Source organism: Hemicordylus capensis, chromosome 2 (genome assembly GCF_027244095.1).
Source record: "Hemicordylus capensis ecotype Gifberg chromosome 2, rHemCap1.1.pri, whole genome shotgun sequence".
Classification (NCBI taxonomy): domain Eukaryota; kingdom Metazoa; phylum Chordata; class Lepidosauria; order Squamata; family Cordylidae; genus Hemicordylus; species Hemicordylus capensis.
Window position 1 is genome coordinate 184,029,833 of NC_069658.1, and position 13,156 is coordinate 184,042,988.

Genomic DNA, 13,156 nt, shown 5'->3' on the forward strand with positions numbered 1-13,156 from the left:
TATCCCACAATGCACCGTGCAAGGGACGCTCCTTCTCCTTGCCTCTATGGTAAGATGGGCTTCTGGCAGCCTGAATGGGGCTGCATGCAGTCTGTGCTGCCACATGACTGGGGACTGAGATAAGAGGGTGTGTTTGCGCCCTCTTGCCTCAGTAAAAGCCGGCGGGGGTGGGGGGGTGGGGGGAGACCCGGGCTACCCAGAGGCAGTGCTGGACTAGCCCCAATCCCAATGCTTTGCGCAAGCAGCCCCACTTCAGTAGGGCTGTACAAACCCGGGTAGGACTGCTCGTGTAAACAGCCTTACTGGCTGTCGATTGGTATTTGAGATAGGACTAGATTAAGGAATGGGGCTGCAATCCTATGCACTATTACCTGGGACTAAGCCCCATTAAACAAAGCAGGGCTTACTTCTGAGTAACAGCAGATAGGATTGGGCTACACATGGGGCACATTGATGCACCTGTTTTTGTTTGTGATTTGTTTTGTTGCATTTATTAGCCACCCTTCTGCAAAGCTCCCCAAGTGGGATCCTGTTAAGGGGATAAAATGGCAGAAAACAACCAAGCAATCAAAGCACAGGCAGACCGTAGCATCAGCACTAAAAACCAGCAGTGGAAAAGTGGCGGGCTGGTGGGTAGGTGGTTCTGATTTGGGCAGCGCTAGCCAAACTGCACAAAGCAACCCAAGGAATTGCGGTGGGTGGCAAAATATTGAAGGAGTGGTATGAAGCAGCGGAGGGGTTTCCCCAGATGATCCCTTGTGGTGTTGCAGAAGATGTTGGCATACAACCTGTGGATTGTGTGCAGGTGCAGGGACTCTGGTTCAGTGGCAGAGTAGTACATGCTTTGAATCACAAGGTTCCTATTCAATACCTGGCATCTCCACCTAAAAGGACCTCAGGCAGCAGGGCTGTGAAAGGCAAGGCCTCCACATGACACCCTGAAGAACTATTGACAGTTAGATGGACCAATGGTCTGACAGCTTCATCTGTAGGAGGCAGCTTCATTGGTTCATCCTGGGGCAAACCTCTTGGATTATACCAGGAGACCCCTTGGAGGAAGGAAAGTGTCTTGAGCCTTAAGCTGAAAGTAAGGGTGTGGATTCCATACACCCTGCCTGCTTGAATCCCCACTGGTATGTTTCCCAGGCTATGGAAAAAACCTATATTGGGCAGCAGCGATATAGGAAGATGCTGGAAGGCATCATCTCATACTGCTTGGGAGATGGCAATAGTAAAACCCTCCTGTATTCTACCAAAGACAACCACAGGGCTCTGTGGTCGCCAGGAGTCCGCACCGACTTGACAGCACACTTCACCTTTTTCTGTCCGAAAATGCGCAGAAAATGCTTACAATAACAAAATTTAAAACAACAAAACAGAATGCTTAAAACAACAACCCATAAACCACAACATCACTAAACCACCCTGAGCCATTTTTGGAAGGGCGGTATAGAAATTGAATTAATAATAACAACAACAACAACAACAACAAAAATATAGACCACATTATGTAAGCTCAAGGGTTTTCCTAAAAAGGCCAAGATTTCACCAAACCCTCCCCTCCCAAAAAAAACCCCACCAAAGTTTTAACCTCCCCTTTTGGAGGAGGACATTCCACATCTCTGGTGCTTCAGTTGAGAATGCCTTTTCTTTTTGTCACCTGCTGTACCTCAGACAGTTACAGGGGGAGGGTGCTCTATCATGAAACGGATACTTATGGGAAGAGGTGGTCCATTATAATCCACTACCAAGGGACTAAGATCTTAACATCAGCTCTTAAATTTGGGCTCAGAAGCAAAATGTTAGCCACTGTAGGTGGAACAAGACTGGACTGATAATTATCAGAATGACTCTGGAGTGATATGAACAGATAATCATCTGGCAGCTATATTCCAAACCAGGGAAAGTTTATGAACACCTTTCAAAGCACACATGGCAATAATCTAATCTGGATGTAACTAGGGGATGAATTACCATAACTAGATCCAATTCCCAAATGACCATATGTCCTTTGAAATGATGATTCTTTGGGTGCAGGCAGACCAAAAACGAAACAACATGAGATGGGATGAATAAATGAAGGAATGAATGATGAGCTGTTGCATGCACAAGTTTGGCCGTGTTGTCCATCTCTGGACTACCAGTTTAATTAAAAAGTCCATTGCATCATCTTGTCCCAAGACAAAAGCTTTTCAGCCTTGACATTCAGTTCAATCTTCTCCATCTCGAGATGATGCCCAAACCTTGTTGGGCCATAGCTCAGTGGCAGAGCTTTTGCTTGGCATGCAGAAGGTTCCAGGTTCACTTCCTGGCATCTCCTTTTAGGACTGCTGCCAGTCAGTGTAAATATAATACTGAGCAAGATGATCCAATGGCCTGCTGACTGGGTGTAAAGGCAGTGGTTAGTCTCCTAGAGAGTATTGCATCCACTGTTTATCTCTGTCCATTCCTCATCCTTGCGGCAGGTGCTTTTTTAGCTGGATGCCACTTGTAGCCCACTGGCTTCCCGCACCCTAGACTTCCCCCATCTCTGCAGACCCTGGCCTGGCCAAGGGCACCCCCTCTTCTGCCTAGGCTTCTTTCTCTTAGCCTCCCTGAAGGAAGCTGCCTCCCACCCTTTCCCGCTGGCTCTCCCAGCTGCTAAGCTTCATCATGCTGCTTTGCACATCAGAAGCCTAAAGGCGCCAGGATCCATTTCTCTGCCTGTGTGAACTGCCAGGCCCTGCTCTGCCCTATGATATAGACAGCAGCCAGGCTGGCGTCTCAGCCTCCTGGCATGATGAAAGGGAGGGGTCGGTAGTGCTCTGTCCTTTGGCTGCATTCTGCCACAAGCATAGAAGAGAGAAAGACAAGAGCCAGCCAGGCCCTTCCCAAAGCTCCAGACTCGGGAAGCGCAACTTCCACTTCTCCCTAACTGGATGGGGGCCGTTTCCTCCAACCCAGCCAGGGCTCCTTTATGCCAACTTGAATCCCCTTAACCAAGACCCCAGGATCCCCCCTCCCTCCTCAATCCCTGGTTTCTAAGTTTTTTGGATTTTTATGGAGAAACCATCTATTCCCCCCGCCCCCCGCAAAAGCCACCACCTCCCTACACAGAGCTAGCACCAAAAGGGCACTCTGAAAGCGTGGGTGTGTGATAGAGAGTTCTGATGATATGGGGAGCGTGACCTCCACGTGAGAGCTACCAGGCCCATATCTCACCCAGAATCCAACAGAGAATGAAGACTGAGGGCTCCTACCCCCGCATTTCTTAGCTTACAAAGGAAACTGCTTTAAACCGAGTCAGAGCACCGGCCCATTTAGCTGAGCAGGGTCTACACTGACTGGCAGCAGCTCTTCGAGGTTTCCGCCAGGGACTGAACCTGGGCCCTTCTGCATGCAAAGCAAGCAGGTGCGCTGCCACCGAGCGACGGTGTCTTCAAGGCGACAGAACTCCGCCGGGGCCCCACCCTGCTGCACCCTCCCACCCTCTCTCCGAGCGGCCCAGGGGGAGTCCCGGACCCACCCGCCACCTGCGCCTTTTCTCCTGGCACCTACCCACCCCGCGTTCTTCTGCCTCCTCTCTCCACCCTGCTACTGCTGTGAGCCCCGCCGTGCCCCCTCGCCTCCAAAGAGCAGAGAATGGAAGACTGGGGTCGCCCCACCCCGGCCCCACCCAAGACTCCCGGGCTCTCCCTGCAACACGGCCGGGCCGGGCTACTCATCGCCCCCCACAACAAACCATTCGCTCTTCCCCTTGTTCCCTCCTCCAGAGACCCCTACCGTAGCTATGGGGCTCAGCCAGAGGCGAGGAAGAGGGAGGGAGAAGGGACGGGTGTAGGGCGGGGTGCTGAGGGAGGGGCCTCGCTGCCGCCGCGGCTACTGCTGCCGCCGCCGCCGATTATGTCACATCGATCAGACTCTGCAGCAGCGGCAGCAGCCGGCGAGGCAGCGGCTGCGGGGCGAGCGGAGCGGACGGGTGCGGCTCAGGTAGGCGGCAGATTGGGCTGCAGGGGGACCCCCCTCGGCCTTCTGCAGGAGTCCCGGGACTGCGGGGTGGAATTAGGAGGGTGGGCGAGATGATGAGGGGTCTGAGATGTCCTTCTGGCTGGGTCGGGAGGTGGTGTGTGTCTCCCCCCCAGGCTTTGTCAGAATCTGGAGAGAAAGGGGGTTTCCTAAATCTGGTGCGTAAAGGCGAATTGGGGTGCTCCCCAGTGGCTGTGGGCTGGTCCCGCGTGGGGAACAGGAAACCTGCCCCTACGCTTAGAAGGATCGGGTGGGGGGTGCCCCCTGCCTCCCTCTGTAGGCAAACGGGGTGGGGAGATATGCCCCTGGTTGTAGGCTACTCAAGAGGTGTCGGCTCTGGTGATTTCCTTATAGAGGGAGAACTGGTGAGGGGGGCTGAGAGGTGAAAGGGATCTCTTGTGGAGGGCGGGAGGGATTCCCTCGCGGTGCGGCGGCGGGCGGGGTGGGGGGAGATCGGCCATGTATGGGAATGTAAGGTTCTGGTGTGGAGGACCCGAGATGTTGGCAGGAGAAGATTGAGGTCAAGGGAGGGAGAGGGCTGAGCAGTATCTCCAGACAAGATCCAGTGTCCCAGATGAGATCTGTAGAGGAAGATGTATGGGGCTCTGTGGCTCCTTCGAACAGGGTAGCAATAGTGGGTGTGTGTGAGAGGGAGAGGGAGGGAGGGAGAGGAGATGGTGTGTATTTTGAGGTCCCTTGTGTGAAAAGAATGCATGTGAAGGATGCGTTCTGTGTCAGGGATGTAGATGTGTGGCCCTACTGCATGTCAGGATGCATGTTTGCAGGGAGGGATCTTAGACCAGGATGGAAGAGGAGACAAGGTTGCCTTCAGGATGGGGTATGTGTTCTAGAGGGGTTTTGCAAAGGGCTCTGTGTGTGTGTGTGTGTGTGTGTGTGTGTGTGAGAGAGAGAGAGAGAGAGAGAGAGAGAGAGAGAGGATGTATAATGAGGTTGTGCCCATTCACGTACTGAGGAGGATGTGGTGTGTGTCTGTTGGTGGGGGGAGAAAGGGTGTAGAGGTGGATCTTGGGTGTGTGAAAAGGGGAAGCATTGTGTGCTGGCAAGGATGCTGTGGGAATTGCGGGCAGCCTGTGAGGGGAAGATGTTGAATTATTGCCATCGAGTGAGTATTACAAGGGTGTGGCGGCTGGATCTGGGCCTAAAGCGGGAGCCTGTACTGTTTGTGCCATCCATGGAGGACCGGCATTACCATAAGTCAGGGTGAGATAGCCTGCCCGAGGCAGCAGATTTGGAGAACCATTAAAGAGCAGCACATTCTTAATTATTTAATGCATTAGAATATGTTTTTTATGATGATGGGGGAGTGCTGCTGCTGCTGCCACCATTTGGATTTTCTGCAACAGGCACTGAAATGTTTAGAGTCATGTCTGCATCTATTGATCACAAGAATAAGTTTTCAGTACAGTGTGTGTGAGTGTAAGAGAGAGAGAGAATAAGTATAAAATGTGTGTGGGACGTATTTGCTCTCATATTTTGCTCTGTTTTGGAGGCGTTGTATAAGGTTGTGCTATTTTGGAATGATTATAAACTGTAATGGGTGGTAGGACTGAAATCATTGGGAAGATTCTTATTTGTATCCTGGGATATGTGTGTGTGTGTGTACACATATGGGTTGTGCAGATGTGCCCTGGAAGTCATGAAACAGTTGGTTTTGTGTGAAAGCCATCAGACCTGTTGGGGGTGTGTGTACATATGTAGTGATGGACTGAATTTTGCAGGGGAAAGGGAGTCAAGTTCAGATGGTGTTTGTGTGTTTGTGTGTATGTGTGTGTGTGTGTAGGGGGGTTGTGCTAACACAGGGATGCACAACTTCAGCCCTCCTCCTGCATTTGATGGACTACAACTTCCATCATTCCAGACGCCCATCTCCCGCAGCCACGGTGGGCAATAGACTGTTGCCCACTGTGGCTGGGGATGATGGGATGTGTAATAGAAAAATAGCTGGAGGTCTGAAGTTGTGTGGCCCTGTGCTGATGTGCATGGGATAGAACATGGGGGTGAGGGGGGCAGGTGCTCTGAATATAATGGCTGTTAGGTGGGCATAGGCTAGGGTCACCTTGTGTGCCTCTTTGGGGTGTTGGTCTTGAGTCTGAGGACTCCACGGTAGCCATTGGTTGTATGTGTGCAAAGAGCTGCTATGCAGGAGTGTGCAACAGGACACGTCAGTGTGTGTAACAAGTGTGAGTGGATGATTGCCAGGCTTCTGTGGCTGCTGAAGCAGCTTGGTGCCACTCCATGAACGCCTTCAGGCCATGAGACGGAGAGAACTGATATATATAATACCATGGAGCAGGTTGTACGCACAGGAGTGTGTAATAGGGTGTGTGTGTGTGTGTGTGTGTGAGAGAGAGAGAGAGAGAGAGAGATATGCAGTCTGTGCATGTGTGTACGCGAGCAAGCGACAGGAGTTGTGGGAGTACCTCATACTGTAATGTGGCATAGGGAGTACCCCACTGGGCCATGTGTGTACCAAGATGTGTGTGGTCTTGTGCAGTGCCTTGGAGGTGGGTGTTTCCTTGAGGTGGAGATGTGCCAAGATGCGTAGTTTTACAGGGTGGGTCTTGGTGTTGCAGTCTGCCTACACTGTATGTGCAAGAAGGTTTAATTTTAGCAAGGGCTCCCCTGCCATGCCTCAGCCATGGAAGCTGCAGGCTCAGCCCTGAGGCCTCCTGATGCCAGGGCATCCGAATCAGTAAGGAAGAAGAGAGTGCCTCTGAGCACGTGCAGTGTGCATTTTGTTTATTGTACCAGTGAGGAGCTACATGCTGATCTTGACGGCCAGGTCAGAGGGCTCAAATGAGCCCTGGCACCTCTGTTCAGAGATTAACCTCCACGAAGTGGGGCAGTGGTGGTTTGCACTGCGTGGTGCTTTGCTACTTTCCTCAGTGCATATGTGAGTGTGTCATCTCTGCTGGGTGGGGCCGGTTGTGCTGGTGTTTGTGTCATGGTGTTTTTACATGTGTGTAGGGGTGTGGCTGCTGCAGGTCAGGGTCTAGCTGGGATGTGTGTGTGTGTGTGTGTGTGTGAGAGAGAGAGAGAGACTGGGGAGTTGTTGGTTGTGTGCATGTGGGGTCACAAGCAATCTTTCACTTGCACCTGACTCCCGTTTGCTCCAGTGGTGGGACCGGGACCGCCACTAGAGCTCAGCTATTGTCACAGAACCTATTGTAAAACCATAATTAAAACGAGGGCACCTTTGAACATGTGCAAAGTGAGCTCCACCAAGTAATTAAAGCTGAGTATACAGATAAGACGTTGACCTTTGAGGGCATAATCTTCCAGGCAACCTCTGCTTTTAGAAAGTAAGTACTGGTCACAGGAACAGTCGAATCAATTTAAGGGAAAGGTTATAGCTGTCTTTAGGGCATAGCACCAATCTGAGCACACCGGCCATCTCCTACCCAGGGGAGCAGGACCTGGGAGATTCCTTCCCCTAGAAGAAGAGGAGGCCCATTTCCTCCCAAAGTGGTCAGCTTTTCTGCACAGTAAAAACAGGGACTGTAACATACACCCGCCTCTATGTGTGCACACACCTGGATTTGCCTTGGATTCAAGATGAGGGAACAAATTATTTCTGGCCTTATATGGGGAATACTCCCTTGTAAGGGAGAAATTCCTTACTGGGAGCGGCAACCCAGAAAGCACACATTTCTGGTAGATCATTACTATTATTATTTACTATTCATCATATTTTATAACGCCTAATATGTACATCTCTAGGTGGTGTACAGATTACCCTCCCCTCATCCATATTTTTCTTCTGCTGTTGCATTGAGACAAAGACCTAAATGGGATAGAAGGGCAGACTTTTGATAATCATCATCTTTTTGTATAGTAGGTTTTGGTTTATTAATGTTCCTTCCCAACCATGCCCCTTCTATGTCAGACTGCAAGATGGAGCAGGAGATGGACCTGGGAATCCACCCGGAGTGGCAAAATCTGGAGGTGGGGGCAGTGGGTAGAATGCTAATATTGAGGGCTGGATTCCTGCTAGCTCAGAAATTCTGTGAATTGATAGACAGTGAGGTCATTCGCACCATCAATAACCCAAGTTTGGGAGCTGTGTGTGCTCCAATTTTCAGTTGTGTGGAAGCAAGGTAGGAGGGAGAACCTGGGTTGCTTTTCCTCCTATCTTATTTCCACACAATCACTTCTACCCAGGTTTTCCTCCTACCTTGCTTCCACACAACCGAAAATTGGGAACACACACAGCTCCCAAACCCGGGTAGAACACAGTTTTTGATGGTGTGAATGACCTCAATGATATCAGTTGACACTCAAATCTTTGGATTCTTACCAGGCAGCGCCCAACCATAGTTCATTTAACGACCCTCACACACAGCAAGGGCTCTCAAACGTAGGTCCCCAGATGTTGTACTACAGCGATCATCATCCCTTTCAGTCATGGTGGCTGGGGATGATGGGAGTTGTAGTCCAACAATATCTGGGGATCAGTGTTCCCTCTAACAGGGATCCCCAGATGTTGTTGACTACAACTCCCACAATCCCCAAGCAAAAGCCATTGCAGCTGCGGATTCTGGGAGTTGTAGTCAACCACATCTGGGAATCCCTGTTGGAGGGAACATTGCTGGGGATCCAGGTCTGAGAACCACTGCTCTGCAGCAGTCAGCTTGGTATTTAGGACACTGAGTGGAAATCAATGACCTTTTCTGCCTGGAGAAATTAGGAAAAGTCCCCAGTGCTGAGCAAATTAGTATGAATAAGAATTGTGTCCTGGGATTAGGGGGAAAAAACCCAAATATCTGATGGAACAAATCTGTGGTTTTGATTTTCTGGTGTTCAAGAGGAGGGGGAAAAGCCTTTCTGTCTGTTTTTCTTTTTCTTTTTGGCAACTCGATGAATTGTTTGTCTGGCTGGCTGGCTCCCTTATTAGGAAGATGCTACTTAATGATTGCTTTCATTAGCTTAATAACAACAGTGGGGTATTAAAATCAAAGCACATAATTTTGGTATCAGGGTAATAATTTGCCTATGGATGTCTTTGTAAGAAAAAAAATATACTTATATATACTGGCCATCTGTTCAGGAAAACAGCTTATCCCCCCCCCCCAACTTCTGGCTCCCAGTTGCCCTTCTTTTGCTAGCTCTCAAACTAAAGGCCAGGGCAGGCGAGTTCACTCAAACAACACTCCCCCCCCCCCCGCCCCCAGTTCAGGTGATATCAATAGATCTGTTTTTCCATCTATAGATAAAAGTTCAGTTTGTCACCCTTTCTCTGTATCCCTAATACACTTCCTGGAGAGTAATTTGCATGGCTGAGTAAACACACATAGGATTGTGCTGTGAGACCTGTTCATGTCAATGGGGCTTGTGCAGGAGAACACCTCAGGGGACCGTGTCCTTGGGCTGCAGCCCTGGTGCTTTTTAAAGGACGAAACCCAGAAGCCTGCCCTGGATGCTCTCTCTCTCTCTCTCTCAGGCCCTGACAGGAGGGGATGGGAGGGGGCAGCAGGTGGCAATTGATTTGCAGGAGGAATCTGTTAGAGGCAGGAGTGGTGGTGGTGGTGATGGGGAGAGAGGATGGATAGCTATATGTTGCTGGGCAACGGGGGAATTGTGGCCTGGCATGTTCTCCATCAATCCACCTTGTCAATAGTGCTGGTGGCAGGAGGGAGGGAAATACCTAGGCCCAATTTACCCAGCGGCTTGGATGCCCTTGGTCCTGACCCACAGCCCTGCTCGCTTTCTGCTCTGCCCCCTCCCTCCCATTTTGACCGTGCCCTGTGCTCTGCGCCTGCAGCCCCCTCCTCCTTGCTAGCCCTGCTCTTGTCTCTTCCATCTGCATTAGATCTTGGGCTCTCTCTCTCTCTTTCTCTCCTTGCCACGAAGGGCTCTTTGTTCCTAGGATTCCCTCCCTGCCTGTCGGCCGCATTGTCCCCAGCCTTGTGCTTTCCGGTGCAGCAGGAATGGAGCCTGGAAGCCCCCCTTTTATCTTCCAGGTTTCTTTCTTTTTTGACAGGGAGGGGGATGTTGGGATTCTTGCTGTCTCCAGCTGCAACAGCAGCCCTTGCCTCCACCCAGGAGCGCACCTGTCCATCTAACCTGTAACCAGGGCATATAGTGACTCATCTCTCTGTCCCTTTGTATATCCTGCTTACTCGTATTTGCCTGTCTAGAAGAACCTCTGTGCCCCCCGCCCCCCAGCACCTGCAGGAATAAACCCTGAGGTGGGGCAAGGGTTGGGTTTCCAGCATATCTGTTTGTTTATATTACACTCTCTATCCCTTCTTTCTTCCCTGATGGAACTCGAGGCAGTGTAGAAATGGTCCCATCCCAGGCGGTCGCCCATTCATGCACTGGCCAGGCCTAGAGCTGCTTCGCTTCAGCAAGGAGGCTGCATCCTGTGCCCTCCCGTTCTACCCAGGAGGCGCCCCGTCTTGTTCCCAGCATCCTTTGATTGTGTTGTAGACGAAAAGTGAAGCTCGCAAGCTCGGAACACGTTTCTTTCCACTGTTCCAGTCAAAAGGCTTGCTAAGGGAGTGAGTGAGTTCCGTCTCCTCTCCTTCTTAGATTGGGGTGGGTGGCAGGGCAGGAGAACCTCCGAGGCATCCTAGACCCTGGTCAATGTTCTCTTTAATTTTTTTTCATCTGTGTGCAGAATGAATTTTGTTCTGAGTGGTAGTATCAAGACAGCGTCCGTGTGCGCATGCATTCAGAGTAGGACCTTCCTGATTCAACTTGAGCCGGATCTAAAATTTAAAAAAATGTGTGAGTGCATGCACACGTGCATGCCTTAGAAGGAACACTGCTCCCAGTCCTTGGAAGGAGGACCCCAAGACTGGACCATTTCTTTGCCAGGCTGACTCCTTCCCACCTATCTATGTGCTCCAGATCCCAGTGAGTCACAAGCATACAAAAGGGGGCTTTGGAGAGGAGAGCTCAAAAAGCAGAGATGCTGTCACCAGGCTTGTAAATAGCCATTTGCTGCTGATTTAAGAGTTGTCTCCATGTGACCAGACAGGGAAGCTTAGATAATTGAAAAGTGGGGCTGTTGCTGATCCACAAATGACTAATGGAGAGGAGTGTGGGCCAGTGAGATCACAGAAAACTGTAGTCTAGTAACTGCCGTGGTCTTATTTGCAAGGCTGGGTCCTAATTTGAGGGAAAGTGAGGTGGCCATATCATGGGGAGGATTTTGTGTGCAATTAAGGATGGCAGAGTGGGAGGCAGACAGATGTGACCCACAGGGCATAATCCCCTGGGAGGTTTTACACAAGTCTATCTATGCACCACGGAATAACTTTCCTCTCCCCCTGCTTACTTGGTGCTGGCAGCAGCACTTACTGAGGTCTGTCACTCATGTCCTGCTCACCTTGCCTTTCAAAAAGAGCCCATACTCCTTGCTCTCTGTTCCCAGCAGGAAGAACAGGGGACGAGCCACAGCAGGAACAGGAGTGGCAGTCCAGGTCGCCACTTTTGCCACCACCAGCTTACCTCAGGGTAAGGTGGCTGGGTGAGGCAGAGGGTGGGGGTAGTAGGCACAGGGGTGTTGTGTCCCCTGCGGCCTCTACCTGACTAAGGTAGCCGCCTCATCAGACTGCCTTGGGGGCTAGTCCTGAGAAAGAACTGTAGGGGTGTTTGTTCCCCTATCAAGATTTGTCCAGTTGCTTTCCCCTGTGCTATAATAGTGCATGGAGATTTTTGCTCCATCCACTTGTGCGGAATGAGGAAAAGGGGCAAAGCATTTCACAAGTGCCATAGAACCTGAACAATTCTGCCCCCCAGGCAGAAGCTCTGTTATCTTTTGAATTGGACCAGCTCTGTTAAAACTGAGCAAAAGCCCAGCTTTTTCAGCTCCCGGCGGGTAACAGGGTTACCCATTGTTCCATTGAGAACAGGGTCTTACATTCAAGGAGACAGTTCATCTTGGAACCATATAGATAGGACACCGTGTAGGAGGCATGCCTTGCTCTACTGTAGGCCTGCTCAACTTAGGCCCCCACAGCTGTTTTTGGACTACAACTCTCATAACCCTCAACCACAGTGGCCAATAGCCAAGGATTATGGAAGTTGTAGGCCAACATTTTCAGGAGGGCCGAAGTTGAGCAGCCCTGCTCTGCTGGATGTGAATTCACCTGAGGGAAGGTCACCTGTCACAACCGTTTAGCTAGTGTTCTTAACTAGTGTCTAGTGTAAGGTTTGGTGTAAGGCAGGCATCCCCAAACTGCGGCCCTCCAGATGTTGCTGAACTACAACTTCCAGCATACCCAGCCACAAAAAATTGTGTCTAGGGATGCTGGGAGTTGTAGTTCAGCAACATCTGGAGGGCTGCAGTTTGGGGATGCCTGGTGTAAGGAAACTGAGAGAGTAGTGTCTCACCTGGAAGGCTCTCTGTTGATTAAATAACTTTGGTTAAATACTATATCAGTAAGAAATGTACCTATTACACACATCCTTATTCCGTAACAACCCTACTGTAACTTAATACAGCACCACAAAACCAGTACCTTTACTTATGACAGTGGAAAAAGCTTGCTGATGTCCTGAAGACTATGTTGGCTGGAGATGATGGGAGTTGTAGCCCAACACCAAGATGGGAGCCTCTCGCCTGCATCAACATTCTGCTTGGTGTTCCAGTAATCTTGAAGCACTTTCCATTCTCAAAATGATCAACACACTACCCTCCTTTAAAATGTATATACACAACTACATAATTCTGCCCATTATGGCTAGACCCCATAATTTGTTTAAAAGAAGAGTCCCTCCCTTTCTCCTGAGTGGGCTTCTTTCAACTCATTGGGCCTAGAGCCAAGGCCCAACCAGGCCCTTAGCTGGTAGGGGTAGGGTGGGCTTGTCTTGTCTAAATTTTTCTCTGTTCTCCCTTAGTTTTTTTTTAACAAACAAATAATTATATTTATCACAGAGTTTTAGAAAAAATTGACAGAGTGATTCTAAGCACATCATGGTGAAAATTAAATATTACTAATTTTAGTAATAATTATTATAATACACACTTTTAAAAATTATGTTTATTTTTTGCTCAACCCATGAGTGTTCCCACAGTGTAACTACTCCAGGCCAGAATGACCTGATAAATGACCTTAAAATGACCTGATAAACTGCCCCCCTCAACTTTGGGCCTGGGCCCAATTGTACTGTCCTACGGTGC

At 50.1% G+C, this 13,156-nt stretch overlaps 1 protein-coding gene across 3 annotated transcripts in view; it reads left to right on the plus strand.

Annotated features, from left to right (window-relative positions):
• Positions 1-3,872: 3,872 nt before the first annotated feature.
• L1CAM (L1 cell adhesion molecule) overlaps positions 3,873-13,156 on the plus strand; it is a 148,188-nt gene continuing 138,904 nt past the window's right edge. Inside the window, exon 1 of one of the 3 annotated variants that reach the window (XM_053303072.1) lies at positions 3,873-3,969. Coding sequence is in view for 1 of the 3 variants with exons in the window: in XM_053303071.1 (XP_053159046.1) it covers positions 4,839-4,843 (5 nt within the window). In the remaining 2 variants the exon portion in view is untranslated. Of the gene's footprint in view, positions 3,970-4,823; positions 4,844-5,112; positions 5,129-13,156 lie in introns of those variants that run through there. The other 2 variants (XM_053303071.1, XM_053303073.1) reach the window with 2 other exon arrangements.